At 34.2% G+C, this 19,334-nt stretch overlaps 1 protein-coding gene across 4 annotated transcripts in view; it reads right to left on the reverse strand.

Annotated features, from left to right (window-relative positions):
• Nucleotides 1-4,420: 4,420 nt before the first annotated feature.
• The window catches only part of LOC149781049 (uncharacterized), an 89,620-nt gene continuing 74,706 nt past the window's right edge, over nucleotides 4,421-19,334 (reverse strand). For all 4 annotated transcript variants that reach the window (XM_089938181.1, XM_089938179.1, XM_089938180.1 and 1 more), the window contains 4 exons: nucleotides 15,749-16,357; nucleotides 14,361-14,608; nucleotides 13,459-13,572; nucleotides 4,421-9,823 (listed from right to left, as the gene is read on the reverse strand). In XM_089938181.1, coding sequence (XP_089794307.1) covers nucleotides 9,649-9,823; nucleotides 13,459-13,572; nucleotides 14,361-14,608; nucleotides 15,749-16,357 — 1,146 coding nt within the window. In that variant the 3' untranslated portion in view covers nucleotides 4,421-9,648. The remainder of the gene's footprint in view (nucleotides 9,824-13,458; nucleotides 13,573-14,360; nucleotides 14,609-15,748; nucleotides 16,358-19,334) is intronic.

Here is a 19,334-nt window from a genome sequence, read left to right on the forward strand (position 1 = left end):
CTCTGTGGCGAAACTTATTACCTTCCTGAACTCTCTTCCAATGTTTAAAACTGATAGTAGCCACATCAGTATCTCTTATCTTTTCAATTATTGTTTCATTTGACTGGTACTGTCTTATTAGATCATCTGGGTTTTTTGGACACTGAACCCCTATATTTATGATGGCGCGCATCTTCAAAGCCATGTTCTGGTGTCTAGAACAAAGGCACGTCTTTCTACTTGCAAAATTTGCAAGAAGAATATTCTGAGGTCGAAATGAATAGAAGAGGGATTTAGATATCTTTAATCTCGGATTTTCTAACATGAACTTGAAGTACAAATTATGCATATAATCAGACAAGACATGTTTCTGTTTCAACTGTTCTTGTACTTTCTTAGTGTCTCTCTTTCCAGGTAGTATAGAACTATTGTCCTCTCTCTCTAGAAAAGCTACGACCTTTTTTCGCAAATTCATGTTTTTAGTTGAGCTTTTCCTCTTTACACATAGTTTGGCCAACTTCTGTCTACATACACCCATTGACTTCGCTAACTTTGATCCACATCTGTACTTTCTTACTAAACCTTTCCATTGTATGCCTGATGAAAGCGTTTTCTTCTTTTTCTTTTTAATTTCATCTTTTAATTCACTCAAGACTGTGTTTGTCAGTAGAAACTTGTGTCTGACCTCTATCAGTGTGCGACGAACTTTGGTGTTATTAAGAGGGAGTCTATTCAATCCTAGATTTTTCATTTCATTTTTTGTCTTAGAACAAGGAGTCATAGTAAGTTCACTTTCCTTTTCAGTTTCTGAGCTTTCTATCTCTTTTCGTGCCTGTAGCTTTCTTATCCTTTCAATCCTCTTTTGAAGTCTCTTATTAGCTCTGACAAGGTTCTGATTCTTGTGTTTTAGCTCCTCGTTGTTTCTATAGGCTTGTCTTAGTGATCTTCTGTATGTTTTTCTCAGCCCCTTTGCTCTATTAATTTTCTGTTCAATTCCTGGCAGCTTTACCACCATAACATCTGCCGGACTATTCGCTGTATTACTATCTGAGGGAATAGGCGTACTGTCCTTTTGATCCTTTTTCTTATAATGTTTTTTCACTCTTTTCAGTATTTCTGCTCTCCTTACTTTTAGCTGAGCTGGTTTAAGCATAGTTGTAGGAACATAAGAATCTCTCTTCCTCTTTGCCTCCTTTTCTAAAAATTTTGCAGCATCTTTCTGTTTCTGTTTTTCTCGCCATCGGCGTTGTCTCTCAGCATCAGTCAGTGCCATTCTGAAAATTAAAAGGTACTGTTAATGAACTGCCTTAAAAAATGTTTTAAACATTTTAAAACACAGGAATTTGTGTGTACATACAATCTAAAAGGCAAACAGTGTAAGATATTATGAAAAAAATAATACATTGTAATGTTGAAGATCAAAACGCATAACTCGGGAATCATTATTAACATCCGTAACTTTTTATTAACCTCCATAACGAACCTTATGGAGTCTCTGTTTAAATGGACATTGTTTCTTGCTACATAGACATAACATTGTTTTTAAAACTCTTGGTACAAAACGAAATAGCATAAACAATTGTGCATGAATGTCACAGGTAACTTTAAAAATCGATTTCAAATTTTATTATTTAATTTAACCTCCGTAACGTTATTTTTAAATATACGGACTTCTAAACATGTCAAAATGCACATTTACACGTGGGGAACGTTTGGTTAATCATAAAAATCACATCTAATAAGAACTTGATTGATTTGTTATTTATGGAAAATGTTTTTTCCATGTTTATTCTTTCTTTTAACCTGCGTAACAATAGTGGTGCAAAATAATACTGAATTTATTTCCCCTTTCACCGGTTTCTATTTGCAGAAAACGGAGACTTGGTAAACTGGACATATTAATGTTCTAATAAACGGTATGTGTGATCAATTTATTCTAGATGAACATCTTTTATTACAAATAGTAAATATAGATAAAAACTTACCTTGACGCTGGAATAAAAATGTATCTTTAGTTGCATTTACATGTATGACCTGACGTCGTCTGCTTTAACTATATACTTCCGGCGGTGTATGGACAAAAATCACCCTGTTTTACTCATCTGTATTTTGTATGTAGAGAATCTATGAAAACTGTTACGCATGTTAATGTTATGGAGGTTAAAATTTATTTTGTATCGGATTTTTTTGCAAAATAAAGTCTCCCTGTAGCAACAAAAGTAACTAATTGTATTTGTTTATTACATATGGTTTATTTAAAATTATCATTCCAATTCGCGCAAACAGTGAAAAATTAAATATTGGCGTTATGTATGTTAAAATCTTAAATGCGACAACACAACTAGCCAGCTAAATCAAATACCGAAACAAAACTTTAAAGACCTAACAATTTTTAGGTAAAAAAAAAATCGTTTTTTACACTAAAATCCTCTATTAAAATGTGTTTGTCTTATATTTATTAACATCCAATGTTATATTACTGCTTAGTCTAAAAATTGTTATGGATGTTAACTATCGATATACGACATACGTATAATTAAAATTTATAAAAGGCACGAACTTCAAGAAACTTGCCATTCCTACCAATGAAAGTGGAACATATTTTGTATGAAATGAGCCCATAATATGAACGCTATTATAAGTTGTATAGTAAAAACGGAATGGTTAGTTTTGATTTACAAGAAAGCGACATTATAAAAATGGTTGTTTTGGCACTTTTTTGGAGTGATCCACATGCGAAAGAATGACTTTATATGTGTACAAGTACATCTCTTTTTAAACAAAATACTTTTTTTGTAGAAAATCTCTTAAAAAGTTGTGGGTACGACGATTTTTAGAAAGTTGCAATAACGGCGACAGTTTAAATACGAAATCGTAATCTTTATTTTGGAATTACTGTAGTCATTTTTGAAGTCGGACAAATACAATTTTCCAAGTCGCTAGTCCGGGACAAGTGCTTTTTAAAAAAAGTCGGGCTAGTCCTTATTTTTGTGCTTTAATCACTAGATCTGCCTTTATTTGGCCAATCATGCCCTCTGGGCGTACTGAATACTTGATTCTACCCGTCTTCGTGTATACATTTACATCCTGTTACCGCTTGACTGCATATTGGGCTAAGCGACCAAATTATCGGCAAATTAAAACACGTCAAAAAGAAGAAAGCCAGTATGATCAATTAGCAGTGTTGTTAGCGGTTTTGTTGCACTGAGTTTACTCTATCTAGATCATAACGATAGGCTCACTGTGATTTTAATCCAGCGAGTCAGTGTAATTAAATTAATGAAAGGTACTTTACCGACATCAGTGTTGGTTTTCTTTATGAACTGATTAAATGACAGTAATGATTCTTTAATTTATAATTGATTATATAGATGATTAACTTCCACGTGCGATATTGTGTTTGAAGCGAAATAATTACGCTAATTAATGAGCTGTTTCAATTCGTATTTAAAAGAGAAAACTGATGTTATGATCACTTTAGAAGTAGTTGTCAAGCATGCTGATTGTTACTATGTGGATAAAATGAGTTTGCTAAATTATTTTCGCAAGGAAGGTAATAACGGCGATTCGGAGAAGGTAAATTTGTTTGAAAATGGAGGGATAAAACGTAAAACGGATACTGAGTGTGCGGTAGCTATTTCTGAGTGTGAACGAGGATTTAGTTCAATGAACTTAATCAAGATTTCTTTAAGGAATTCCTTAAACCAAAAGAGTTTACAAATGCTAATGAACATTTCTGCAAATGGACCAGAGCTTGAGGACTTTAACCCAGACACAGCTATCAACTGCTGGCTTTGTGCTGATGCAAGTGGCAGACATATACATGGACATATTTTTAAATCCATCAGCTAAAACATATATACATGAACCAGAAGAAGCCAAAAGTATAACAACCAATGTTTTTGAAGAATTAAATTCTTTTAAGAAATAATTATGTTGTATATTATTATTTTTTCCTATGGATTAAGTACATACGTCTCATCAAATCTCGGCAAGTGATTACCATTTTTGAACCAGTCAAAAGTAAGGTGGGACTAGTGAAGAGAAAGGTGGGACTAGTGAATTTTCTGAAACCACCTGTCCTGGACTATGTTAAAAAAATTGCTCAGCCCTGAGAATGTATGTGATGTTCACTTGATTAGCTTATATGCACACAAGTTTCACAAAGCTTGATGCATTTTTTAAATACTTATGATGAGTGATCAACTAAGAGCCTTTCATAGCTGATGGTAAATAATCAGATACCTGCTTTTTTCCTCAGTAATTATGTTTATTAGTTATTTTGTGAAAACAAGCATGATGCACCTGGATGAAATAAAGTTTACAATCTATCTGCAATATGGTTAGCATTGCTAGGATGATGTTGCATTTACAATAGTCTACAACAAAAACCATGACGACAGATAAAATCCATCTTGTGTGAATCAACAAGCAAAGAATGTTCTGTTTGCATCACATGCACTTATTACATGGGAAACATTTATTCCACAACAGTATTGTATCTGACAGAGAGACTATAACATTTATTTCATGGGAAACATTACACAACAATATTCTGTCTAGTAGAGAGACCACATTTATCACATGGGAAACATTTATTACACAACAACATTGTATCTGATAGAGACTGTAAAATTTATCACATGGGAAACATTTATTACACAAAAGTATTCTATCTAGTAGAGAGACTGTAACATTTATCACATGGGAAACATTTATTACACAAAAGTATTCTATCTAGTAGAGAGACCATAACATTTATCACATGGGAAACATTTATTACACAAAAGTATTCTATCTAGTGGAGAGACCACATTTATCACATGGATGAAAACCTATGCAGTCAGAAGAGACACTCTAAAATGGTTGCCATTTCCGTGACCGAATCCCTGAAAAATCTTCATCCACCACAATCCTTTCACAGAATGGAATTATTCTAAGCATGGATTCAATCTTTTTTTTAATGGCCACTATATTTAAAAAATATTAAAATTGAAAAATTTTGAACAATTCATTTCAAACTGAAATTGTTTTTGACTAAAACAGAAAATTAGCTGGTATAAATTGCTGTTGGATAGCAAGTCTAATATTGTATGATCACTATATAGTTATAAAAATATCTGCCATGGCATTCTCTAGAGTTTGGATATCTGTAACACTTCTTTATTCTTTTAATATGTCCAAATTGTATTGTTATTTCAAAGAGATGAAGCACATCTGAAGGTAGGACATTCTTTTTATTCTAGCAGGTTATACAATTACAATAAATGCACACATTTGAAGGCGTGGCTTTATTTTTTATTCTAGCATGTTATACAATTACAATATATTTGCACACATCTGAAGGTGTGACTTTATTTTTTATTCTAGCATGTTATACAATTACAATAAATTTTCACACACATCTGAAAGTAGGACAATTTTTTTATTCTAGCAAGTTATACAATTAAAGTAAAATCACACACATATGAAGGCATGACTTTATTTTTTATTCTAGCATGTTATACAATTACAATATATTTGCACACATCTGAAGGTGTGACTTTAGTTTTTATTCTAGCATGTTATACAATTACAATGAATTTTCACACACATCTGAAAGCAGGACAATTTTTTTATTCTAGCAAGTTATACAATTAAAGTAAATTCACACACATATGAAGGCGTGACTTTATTTTTTATTCTAGCATGTTATACAATTAAAAAAAATTCACACACATTTGAAGGATAATACGTAATAAAAGTCAATGTACATAAAATGTGATCTCCAGGTAAAACCCGCTATTCTATCCAAAATACACTCTGGGGAGATCTCTCTATAATAAATGGTTTATTTGTAAGCAGTATATCACAGATCACATTATTTTAGTCAATATAAATGATATTGGCAGATATGATTTCATAGGACAGCATGATACACAAAGAGGTTTGGTCCATTCAAATCTGTCACATGACTTGATATGACAAAATCATACACAAAGAGGTTTTGGTCCATTCAAATCTGTCATATGACTTGATATGACAAAATCATACACAAAGAGGTTTTGGTCCATTCAAATCTGTCATATGACTTGATATGACAAAATCATACACAAAGAGGTTTTGGTCAATTCAAATATGTCATATGATTTCATAGGTTAGCATCATACGTCTGATTCAGATATGTCAGGTCTTGCTCCACTTCATATGAGAATTACATCACAAACTATAGCAATAAATGAAACACAACTGATGTTGATCATGAAGTAACTGAAAAATAAACACAGAATAGAATTTTGTAAGAAGGATACTCAATGGTTTGTGAAATGTGAAGGTCACTCCATGACCTACAAAATTTGAAGGTCATTTAATGGGTTGCTATTTGTGAAGATCACTAAATGGCTTTTAAAATGTGAAGGATACTCTGTGTCTTGTAAAATGTGACGGTCACTCAGTGGCATATAAAATGTGATGGATACTCAAGGGACTGTAAAATGGTGTCCTTAATAGACAGATGTAATTCATCTTGAAGTAAAAAATGGGAGTAAACTTTAGAATTTATGCATTTTGTCTTGTTTAATATAAAGGCATCTCTTGATGCAAGTCCTCCTCCATATAATTCTAGATTTGTTTTCTCCAAAGGAGACACTAAGGAAATGGAATGATCTTCAACCAAATAATTTAGAGATTGAGACACCAAACAATCTAGAGATTGAGACACAAAACAATCTGAGACTCAAGACACTGAACTACACAAGAAAAAACATTATGTCATTTGTGTTTCAACATGCACCCTGCAAACATACCAGATAAAAAGACCAAAAGTATAAGATGTTTCAAAGACTTTTTGAAAGCAAGCAATGTGGATGTACATGTTAATATGCCTGAACATAAACTGGGTTAAACTTAGTATGATGTACTGTGGTACAGCAGCCACTTTTCAGTTTAGCTAATCTCAGTTTGATCCTTAATAAATATGTCTTATAGTTCTTCCATTTCTTTCCTGCTATTCTAATTCATACAGTCTCACGTATCAGTTATATCAGAGTGGACCAGCTCCAGGCATATGGGTCATTTTTTGTGTGGCCTGCACTAATCAAAAAAGTCACTTCTACAGTTATAGTATATTTACTATAATATCTATCATGTATGGTCCATGGATTTTAAATTTTTGGTCCATGTGGTCCATGGTGTTGAACATGTTGGACCATCCAGACCAATGTTATTCCTTTCTTTTCCTGCTATGCTAATTCACACAGTCTTGCCTATCACTTATGTTATTCCATCCATTTCCCTGCTATTGTAGTTCAGTTTTGCCAGTTACCGCCATTATTCTATTCCTCTTGTGCTTTGGAAGTTTGGTCTTGCCAATCATTAATGTTATTCCATTCCTTTTGTATTATGGTAATTTACAGTTATGCCAATCAGTTATGTTATTCTGTTCCTTTCCAGCTACAGTAATTCATACATTCCTTCCAATTACTGATGATATTCCATTCCTTTCCAGCTTTTGTAGTTCAAACATTCTTGTCAATCACTGATGTTATTCCATTCCTTTCCTGTCATGGCAATTCAGTCTTGCCAATCACTCATTTTATTCCATTCTTTTCCTGATATGGTAAATCATGCAGCCTTAACAATCATTGATGTTATCCCATTCCTTTCAAGCTACTGTAGTTCACACAGTCTTGCCAATCACTGATGTTATTCCATTCCTTTCAAGCTATTGTAGTTCACACAGTCTTGCCAATCACTGATGTTATTCCATTCCTTTCAAGCCATTGTAGTTCACACAGTCTTGCCAATCACTGATGTTATTCCATTCCTTTCAAGCTACTGTAGTTCACACAGTCTTGCCAATCACTGATGTTATTCCATTCCTTTCAAGCTACTGTAGTTCACACAGTCTTGCCAACCACTGATGTTATTCCATTCCTTTCAAGCTATTGTAGTTCACACAGTCTTGCCAATCACTGATGTTATTCCATTCCTTTCAAGCTACTGTAGTTCACACAATCTTGCCAATCACTGATGTTATTCCATTCCTTTCAAGCTACTGTAGTTCACACAGTCTTGCCAATCAATGATAGTCTATTCCATTCCTGTTATGGCAGTTCACAGTTTTGCCAATAGTCTATTCCTTTCCTGCTGTGGCAGTTCACAGTTTTGCCAATAGTCTATTCCTTTCCTGCTGTGGCAGTTCACAGTTTTGCCAATAGTCTATTCCTTTCCTGCTGTGGCAGTTCACAGTTTTGCCAATAGTCTATTCCTTTCCTGCTGTGGCAGTTCACAGTTTTGCCAATAGTCTATTCCTTTCCTGCTGTGGCAGTTCACAGTTTTGCCAATAGTCTATTCCTTTCCTGCTGTGGCAGTTCAGAGTTTTGCCAATAGTCTATTCCTTTCCTGCTGTGGCAGTTCACAGTTTTGCCAATAGTCTATTCCTTTCATGCTGTGGCAGTTCACAGTTATGCCAATAGTCTATTCCTTTCTTGCTATGGCAGTTCACAGTTTTGCCAATCACTGATAGCAGCACATGCCTTTCCTGCTATGACAGTTCACAGTTTTGCCAATAGTCAGTTCATAGCATCTTGACAACCAATTATGTATGAATTCCATTCCTTTCCTACTATGATAGTTCATAGCATCTTGACAACCAATTGTGAATTCCATTCCTTTCCTGCTGTGATAGTTCATAGCATCTTGACAACCAATTGCTATGGTAGTTCACACTGTCTTGCCAGTTACTTGATAAAATGTAGCGTGTTAGAGATAAATTGGATGGTGGAGCATAGTCTCTTGTATTCTGCAATCTGTCACTTTTCACAGTGTTATATACTTTTATACCATTTTACAGCGATGTAATAGTTTGAAGCTACTGCATCCTTGCCGATGTCCAGAGGTTTCTTGGAATTTGTTTACAGATAGCTAACTGCTCTTTAGGGTTGGAAAATTTTACTTTGTTCTTTACCATCCTGGAATTCACATTTTCATGAGTTTGCACAAAATCCAAAATTATCTTTAAAATTTGATATGATATCATGGAGAATTGACACAAAATCATGCTTGTTCATTAACTGCTTTACACATCTTGTGCCAGTGGACATAGGATCTTTCACCTGTCCTTTGTTCTGCAAAACCCAAGTACAAATTAGCATGGAAGGCAAGGTCAAAGCAAACTCTTTTTAATTTTTGTCAGTAATGGATTCAATATGCATATTGTCCTTGCAAGGGATATATCCATTTGATTTATTGACTGGACATAGCTCATGTTTCAATGTCTTGTGGTCCCAAGCTCAAATCCTGATCCCAGCTTTCCTAAAGAATGTTGTACTACTACAAGTCTAGTTTAAATAACTAAGCATATGGAGTTTTATTTTGTTAATCAAGCTTCTGTTTGACCAAGAATAGCTTAACATTATTCCATGCATGGGAATGAATGTGACCAGTGAAATTCAGTACATCAAGTACAATGTGCCAAAACATTTCTCTTACATTAATAAGATTATACTGTGTATGAATGGTCATCTTCATGCATAGCTGGTTTCTATGGATGCGTCCTTCTTGCTGGCCTTTGGTCAGCCAGATGGTCAGTGAGGTCATTCAATCATTATGTCTTCCTTTCATATCCATCTCCACACAAGGACTGAGGATTATATAATTTTTCTTAACTTAAAAAGCAGAAAATGGAAGTCAACTTGTATTATGGGACTCAATGTGAAGAAGGTCAAGGTTATTCATGTCCTGATAAATTTCCCAGAATTCAACAAATGATATTCTGGAAATGAAGTCTGCTTCTATTTCAGGTCCTACCACTCTTACACTCTCTGACATTGTTAACACATGACCTGAGTCTGGGCTGTTGATCCTGTTCAAAACAGCAAAAGAAAAAAGAATAATTAGATACATGTAGTTGGTAATACTCAAGTAATCATTTCATACCAAATTTATGAAACTGATTTTGAAAATATTCAGTTATTAGTAACCACTCTTGTCAATAAAATCACTGAATGTTTTATTGAGGTCCACTATCCAGTTAAAGCAAGTTCATCCAATATAAACTAGTTTTCAACTAAAAATGTGACAATCTGCCTTTTTCATTTCTTTTAAAACCCCATTCACACCTTACAAAAAGACCTAACAAACTTGCCGTTGAGGATTACCCTAACATCTGATCTTCATCCCTTACCTCTGACATTCACCCCTGTCAGTAAGTTTTCAAAACATTTCAAAGAAAAATAACAAGATCACCCAGGCCAATGGACTTTAAATTTAACTTTTAAAACAAAACCACTGGACCAATGTAGGCAATGTAGGCCAGTAGCTTTGGTTTATTCATTAACTTTTAAGGTTAGTGACCAAGGGTCAAGGTTTGTACTTTGGGTGAATATCCATAGTCAATGGAAAAGGTCAAGTGGCCATGAACCTGTGTTATAGAGAAGGGATGGCCTAGGTTTTAAAAAAGTGGCAGATGGTCCATATAACATTTTCACCCACTTGACAAAACAGCAATTACATGAATGGCCATAACAAAGTAAAGATTGTACATGAAAATTAATAATCACAACAGCTATATTTGCAACATCTGAATGCTAGTCATTCATGTAGTTTATAATTGATGTCATAACTGTCCATGCAGTGTATAATTAACATAATGGATGTTCATGCATTGTATAATTAACATAATGGATGTTAATGCAGTGTATAATTAACATAATGGATGTTCATGCAGTGTATAATTTAACATAATGGATGTTAATGCAGTGTATAATTAACATAATGGATGTTCATGCAGTGTATAATTAACATAATGGATGTTCATGCAGTGTATAATTAACATAATGGATGTTCATGCAGTGTATAATTAACACAATGGTTGTCCATGCAGTGTATAATTAACATAATGGCTGTCCATGCAGTGTATAATTAACATAATGGCTGTCCATGCAGTGTATAATTAACATGATGGATGGTCATGCAGTGTATTTATTATAATAGCTGTTCATGCAGTGTATAATTAACATAATGGATGTTCATGCATTGTATAATTAACATAATGGATCTTCATGCAGTGTATTTACTATAATGCCTGTTCATGCAGTGTATAATTAACATAATGGATGTTCATGCATTGTATAATTAACATAATGGATGTTCATGCAGTGTAAAATTTACATAATGCATGTTCATGCAGTGTATAATTAACATAATGGATGTTCATGCATTGTATAATTAACATAATGGATGTTAATGCAGTGTATAATTAACATAATGGATGTTCATGCAGTGTATAATTAACATAATGGATGTTCATGCAGTGTATAATTAACATAATGGCTGTCCATGCAATGTACAATTAACGTAATGGCTGTCCATGCAGTGTAAAATTAACATAATGGCTGTCCATGCAGTGTATAATTAACATAATGGCTGTCCATGCAGTGTATAATTAACATAATGGATGTTCATGCAGTGTATTTACTATAATAGCTGTTCATGCAGTGCATAATGAATATAATAGCTGTTCATGCAGTGTATAATTACTATAATACCTGTTCATGCAGTGTATAATTACTATAATACATGTTCATGCAGTGCATAATTACTATAATAGTTGTTTATGCAGAGTATAATTACTATAATACCAGTTTGTACAGTGTACAATTACTATAATAGCTATTCATGCAGTGTATAATTACTATAATACCTGTTTGTGCAGAGTATAATTACTATAATAGATGTTCGTGCAGTGTATAATTACTGTAATAGCTGTTCATGCATTGTTCAATGATGATAATAGATGTTCATGCAGTGTATATTTAATATAATAGCTGTTCATGCAGTGTATAATTACTATAATACCTGTTTGTGCAGTGAATAATTACTATAATAGCTGTTCATGCAGTGTATAATTACTATAATACCTGTTTGTGCAGAGTATAATATACTATAATAGCTGTTCATCCAGTGTTTAATGATGATAATCATGTTCATGCAGTGTATAATTACTATAATAGCTGTTCATGCAGTGTTTAATGATGATAATAGATGTTCATGCAGTGTGTAATTACTATAATAGCTGTTCATGCAGTGTTTAATGATGATAATAGATGTTCATGCAGTGTATAATTACTATCATAGATGTTCATGCAGTGTATAATTACTATAATACCTGTTCATGCAGTTTATAATTACTATAATAGCTGTTTTTGCTGAGTATAATTACTATAATAGCTGTTTGTGCAGTTTATAATTACTATAATAGCAGTTCATGCAGTGTATACTTACTATAATACCTGTTTGTGCAGAGTATAATTACCATAATACCTGTTTGTGCAGAGTATAATTACTATAATAGGTGTTTGTGCAGTGTATAATTACTATAATACCTGTTCATGCAGTGTATAATTACTATAATAGCTGTTTGTGCAGAGTATAATTACTATAATAGTTGTTTGTGCAGAGTATAATTACTATAATAGCTGTTTGTGCAGAGTATAATCACTATAATACCTGTTCATGCAGTGTATAATTACTATAATAGCTGTTCATACAGTGTTTAATGATGATAATAGATGTTCATGCAGTTTATAATTACTATAATAGCTGTTCATGCAGTGTATAAATACTATAACAGCTGTTTGTGCAGTGTATAATTACTATAATAGCTGTTCATGCAGTGTATAATTACTATAATACCTGTTTGTACAGAGTATAATTATTATAATAGATGTTCGTGCAGAGCATAATTACTATAATAGCTGTTTGTGTAGTGTATAATTACTATAATACCTGTTTGTGCAGTGAATAATTACTATAATAGCTGTTCATGCAGTGTATAATTACTATAATACCTGTTTGTGCAGAGTATAATTACTATAATAGCTGTTCATGCAGTGTTTAATGATGATAATAGATGTTCATGCAGTGTATAATTACTATAATAGATGTTCATGCAGTGTATAATTACTATAATACCTGTTCGTGCAGTATATAATTATCATAATACCTGTTTGTGCAGAGTATAATTACTATAATAGGTGTTTGTGCAGTGTATAATTACTATAATACCTGTTCATGCAGTGTATAATTACTATAATAGCTGTTTGTGCAAAGTACAATTACTATAATACCTGTTCATTCAGTGTATAATTACTATAATAGCTGTTTATGCAGTGTTTAATGATGATAATAGATGTTCATGCAGTGTATATTTACTATAATAGATATTCATGCAGTGTATAATTACTATAATACCTGTTCATGCAGTTTATAATTACTATAATAGTTGTTTGTGCAGAGTATAATTACTATAATAGCTGTTTGTGCAGTGTATAATTACTATAATAGCTGTTTGTGCAGAGTATAATTACTAGAATAGCTCTTTGTGCAGTGTATAATTACTAGAATAGCCGTTCATGCATTATACATTTTCAAACTTCATGATGTCAAACATCCTCTAAAATATGAAGTTCAATTTTTAAATCTTCTTTGATCTCTTACTCAGAGTTTTTCCTTATGGCCAGAAGTTTCAGCATCCTGGCCTGACAATAGTGGTGTGCATCCTCCTGGTTCTTCACTGTAGCCTTGGGTGGGGCAAACAGAATCATGCCTGCACTGTTCAAGAGAAAATAAAAGCAAGTCATGATTTCACAGCAGAATTTTATTCTTGATTTAACTTCTAGTCTAGAACCGAACACTCTGATTGGCCAAAAAGTCTGATTATTAAAAAATCAACCAATCAGATATTTGTACGTTTGGAACTTGAAGACAAATTGGTCAACTTTGGACTAGGTCAAGGAATTCTGAAAGGGCAATATCAAGATTATTAGAAAACACAACATGTAAACAAATTTTAGACAATATATCAAAATATATAGCAAGGAAATACGTATTCCAAGAATTAAAGCTAATTTAAAACTGCCTTTGATAACAAGAGAATCAATATTCTTAAGTTGTGACTGTTTTAGTCTTAAGCAAAAACAAACATTATATCTAATGTAAAAATTCCCGTTATGTGTGTTTTTATGTGTATATCTATGGAGGAGACATACTTACATTTATTAATAGTGCATCATCTGCCAAATGTGTAGCAAATTCATAGTCATATATTGTCAAAAATTGCTGGCAAGTGAAAGCATACAAGATTACGAGCAGGTCCATATACATAAAAAAGATACCAAGAAATGTAGTCCATTTTGAAAATAGTAAACTACAGCATCAAATATAAGACAAAATGAAACCATTTTAGTTATAGGGGGACAATTACAGCTTGTTGGCCTGTGAAGAACATTGCGTACCATAAAATATTTTAATACAATGTGTTTTACGTAATGGGACATTCCAAACATGCCCCTTGTCTGCCTGTGCAAATCAAAGTGTCCATGAAAAAAAAAATACTGCACCTAAGTAAAGCTCTCTTGGCTGTAATGCTTTCGGCAGGATTGTCTTGAACCAGCTGCCTCAGGATGTGTCGGACACCTACTGGAATTGTAGACGGAAGCATGCGGATATCCTTCTCACTGCAGTGGGGCACATTGACTGAAGACCCGGGAAAAGTATCCTCTGCATCCGCCTGCAGCCTCAGAAGGCAGTAAAACATATTAGCAAGAGCGAACATGTCTTCCCTGTCATACATGTCCTTCAGACTCATCTGAAATCAGTGATTTCTTTATTGAATTTTAAGTAGTAACACAACGTTGTCTGACTGACAATATTACAATCATGCTGGTAAAGGGTCATTTGAGTGTAGTTAAATGAGTTATGTGTAATTTCCCAACTATGGCTGTAATACTCTCACCAGGTTTAAGTTACACTCGACTCCACATCAATGAGTTTCGTCTGCATGGTAAAGTTATGGATTATCTTGTGTTTTCAACTATATGCAAAAAGGAATTCAATAGGTGGTAACTCCATGGGTCACAAATCAGTCTAACATCTGACAGGACAGTGTAGCTTGGGCCTGTCTCCATCTTAACCCTTGCATATTACATAGTATAGTGAAGTGTAATATTTTTCTGTAAAGCAGTGGCAGCGACAAAGACAGGAGTGGACTATGGTCAATACACTTTGTGTGTATTGTACTGCAATAATACATTTCTTTATAAATACATTTTCATGAATATATAAAAAGAATGTAATAAAAATAAAATTTTGCTATTTAGTAATTTACAATGAATAACCTACTTCTTGATACGAGGTCATCCAATTTTTTAAAGTTTTGTGATCATCAAATTTTTTTTATTTACGCAATATTCACGCATTCGGATCAAAGACAGCCCGTCCCCCTCCACGTTTGAAAAATAAGCACAAAACAATCGCACTGCATCCAAGGTATATTTTCATTATAGTTATATTAAAAGTATGCCCTTTAAATTCCATGGACTACCACTGGGGGCTTCTACATATACAAGTCTGTTTCAGTGTTATCTTTCTAAATTCAATGTTTACTACTGGAACGTCAGATAGACGCCATTTTCACTTAACACCAACTTGATGCTATAAAAAGTTTAGTGGTGAAAATCCTTATTGTTTCTTGTAGTGTATTTTGTTTATATAATTAAACCTTAGGTAGAATTTAAAAAATGAGCATATAATAAAGAGGTTACTGCATTTGTATGGGAAAATATGAACTCGTTTTGTCGGAAGGATATACTGCACTCCCAAGGTCGTGCAGTATTCCATCCCAAAACTCTTTCATATTTTTCCATACAAATGCAGTAACCTATAATGATTACTGTATACCGCTGTCTCTATACGGGGGAAAAAATGAGCATATAATAATAAGACTTACTGCATCAGATAGTGATGGTCCCGTATTATTAAATCGTGAAATTTCAGGTGTCCATGCATGAGCACTCTTCGCACATGATTCCAGTCCTGTCTTAGACGGCAGCGGGGTGTGATCTACATCACGTAAACTCCGTGCAAGTCCAAAATCTCCTAAAACAGGTCGAAGTTGTGTATCTAAAAATATGTTGTCAGATTTAATATTTCTATGTATTACATCTTGAGATTGCAGATAGCACACCACTGACAAGAGCTGATACAGCAAATGTATCAGAAACGTCAGATTTAGTCCATAATTAGGCTCGGGATGTACAGCTCTTAATGTCACAAAAAACATTTTTAAAGTCATTGGATACTCCTTCATTACGAGGAACGTGGTTCTATTTGCCATGATAACTGGCACATCTGTGGCTCGTGGAATTAGAAGACCTACAAATTTTTTAAATCGTCCTGTCGATCCACTGTAGTGATGTAAAACAGAGATAATGTTCGGATGTTGGAACTGATAAAAGGGAATCAAAAAGTCTGGAACGAAGTTGGCATCGAGGTAGCGTTCCGTACTGCAGCGGCCATCTTGCTTTTGGAATTGTACATTTAGATTATTTATCATCATCTAAAAATAAATAGAAAAACTAATTAAAAATAAAATAATTAAATTAACAAATTTAATCAACAATATATATAAATTTGCTCATCGTATTTTAGTTTAGAAATATGTTTCATAAAAAAAGGAAATCATATGTCACAAAGCTATTTTTGCATTTGTCCTTCCTTTTCAACAGGTGGATACATAATTTTTTAGGCTGAATTTATGTGCGATTTCAGCTGGAGTAAAGAGTTGTTTACATGAATGCAGTTAATTACAGTGATCTTTTATTTTGTATCCTAATTAAAGGTTAACTTTGTAGACATATTAAAACAACTTATAATTAGGTCACACAGACTTTGTTGTGGTAGTTGTACTATTCCTCTGCTTGCTGACAGAATAGAAGTTCAACTGCAATACAGGTAAGAATGAATCAGATACAGTCAGGTACACGTACTAATAAACCTGTCAGGTGAGTACATTAAGAGAGCACCGCGACGAAGTGCCAGTTTTGAGAACTTTCTCTTGTATTAAGCTTTGATGACATTAGTTTAAATAACATTTTGTTGTGAAACAATTTTTTATATAAAAGAAATAGTTTCGACTTTAAGCATAACACTAAATTTAGTAAGAAGCGCCGTCTGCTGCAATGTAAGTAAGCAAAAACTTTTAACTAGATACAGTTTTATTTTCTTTCACACGTAAGTAATCACTGCTAGTGCATGGTACTAACTCTTAAAATACCGGTAAACAAGAGTCCCTTGAAAGAACTGATGCTCTAATGCATTACAAGAACTTCTAGGAATTAAAGATAAGACCAATCTTCATTTTAACGGACGAGTCTTGAAACATATTTGATATTCTTCAGCAACGTCAAGATTTTCAAATTAGCTGCTGTGGTGGACGTATTTAATGTCAATCACCATGTTCATTTACGACCAAGAATTCATCATACGAAGTCTTACGGCGGAAACCCCATGCTGACTTTCCGTTTTGGAGGAGCAACGATAACATGATTTTCAAGATGGCCACAACATGGTAACCTTCTTGGGATCGACAACAGTTTCATGCACGACCAACAAGACCTCATAGGAAGTCTTTCAGTGAAAACACTATGCTGAATAGTGGTCAGTTTTTAAAGATGGCTACTATGGCAGACATAATGAATGTGTGAATGGAACAATTAGGACCAACTTGACAGCACCAGCAGTTGTTTAGTATAAACCCCATGTTGATGCAACTATCCATTGAGAAGGAGTAGTGATAGAAAAAATTCAAGATGGCCTCAGTTGTGACCATACTGAACATCAGCTCGACACCATTTTCCTTTTGGATTCAGGAAACATCATGAGAAATCTAGTGAAAATCCTATTGCCATATTACCTTCATATATGACGATTAGGAAAATTGAAAAAAAGAAGGCCACTGTCATAATCACAGCGGGCATCACATTGGTACGATTTCATTTAGGACCAATAATACATCATAAGAAGTCATCTGGTGAAAACCGTGGCGATAACAACATTTTCAAGATGACCACTCTGGTGGCCATATTGGTTATCATATCAACAACACTTTTGTTAGAACCAACCAGACGTCATAAGAAGTCTTTTGATCAAGACACCATGCCAATATGACCTTCCATTCAGGAGGAGTAGCGTTAAGTTGCGGCCATATTGAAAACCAGAGGTTCACTCCGCCATCGGTAAATCACTAAACATACCAAATTACAATAGGAACATCCTCGTCATTTTCCGTTGTCAAGAAAAGAGCCTCCAATATAAATGGTCGCCAATGAGAACTATATTCTGAGCTACTTTAGTTGACAAGGAACAATATGGCAGCGGAAGGAAACAAAGTCACAACTGGAATGATCGCGGCCTATGCTGTTGTGTGGTGGACTCCGCAAATAGACGATTCGCCAAACGCATCAAATTGATATGTATTCCTACAACTTCTTAAGAAGCTGTTTCTTGACCTGACGGAAATGGCCTAGCGATGTTCAGACCTTTCTTATTTATGTGTTTTTCTATAACTACTGCCGAAGTTATTTCACAACCTGAAGGAAATGGCTGAGCGTCAATCCAGTTGTATAAATAACCGTGGTAATCCGAATAGATTGGGCTTATTTGTCTGTGAAGACATTTCTTGAAAACAAAATGTACGATTTTTTTTCCTGTAAAGTACTGCACTGCATTCATTCGAGGCATGACTTGGTGTCCCGGAAATAGTCTGGTTGTCCCGAATGTAAATCACGTTCCTGAGTGGCGCGCTCCAGATCAGCTGATGTAAAACGGATATGAGTCTCGCAGTAGATAAGTTACTAAGATCTGTTGAGAAATAATCTGTTTGAGGAAGCGTTCTGTGTGATATTAATCATTTCTTAGGAATAAAGAAAGTACCAAATATCTGGCGGGTATCAGATTACTCATATTCTAAACACAATGTGTTATTTATATCGCTCTCAATGAATACAATGTGTTATTTAGATCGCTCTCAGTGAATACAATGTGTTATTTAGATCGCTCTCAATGAATACAATGTGTTATTTATATCGCTCTCAATGAATACAATGTGTTATTTAGATCGCTCTCAATGAATAAAACGTGTTATTTAGATCGCTGTCAATGAATACAATGTGTTATTTAGATCGCTCTCAATGAATACAATGTGTTATTTAGATCGCTCTCAATGAATACAATGTATTGGAACAAGAGAACAATTCTTATTTATTTCCTCGAAAATTTTCTATCCAGTGCGGTGGAAAGCCTTGATGGTTTACATCAGGCCCGGCCCTAGGATGTGCGAGGCTCAAGGTAGCATGCTGGGCCCAAGGCAGCAAGCGATGAGCGCGAGACCCCTAGCAAATCACTGCATTGCCTGAGAGCGCGGGGCGGTTGCCTCGTTCGCCATGCCCTAGGGCCGGGCCTGGTTTACATGTTTATAGTAATACAAACTCGATGCTGACCGGGAAACGAATGGGTATAACAACACATATGGGTAT

This window comes from Sinohyriopsis cumingii, chromosome 16, assembly GCF_028554795.1.
Source record: "Sinohyriopsis cumingii isolate HCF-2022 chromosome 16, ASM2855479v2, whole genome shotgun sequence".
NCBI lineage: Eukaryota > Metazoa > Mollusca > Bivalvia > Unionida > Unionidae > Sinohyriopsis > Sinohyriopsis cumingii.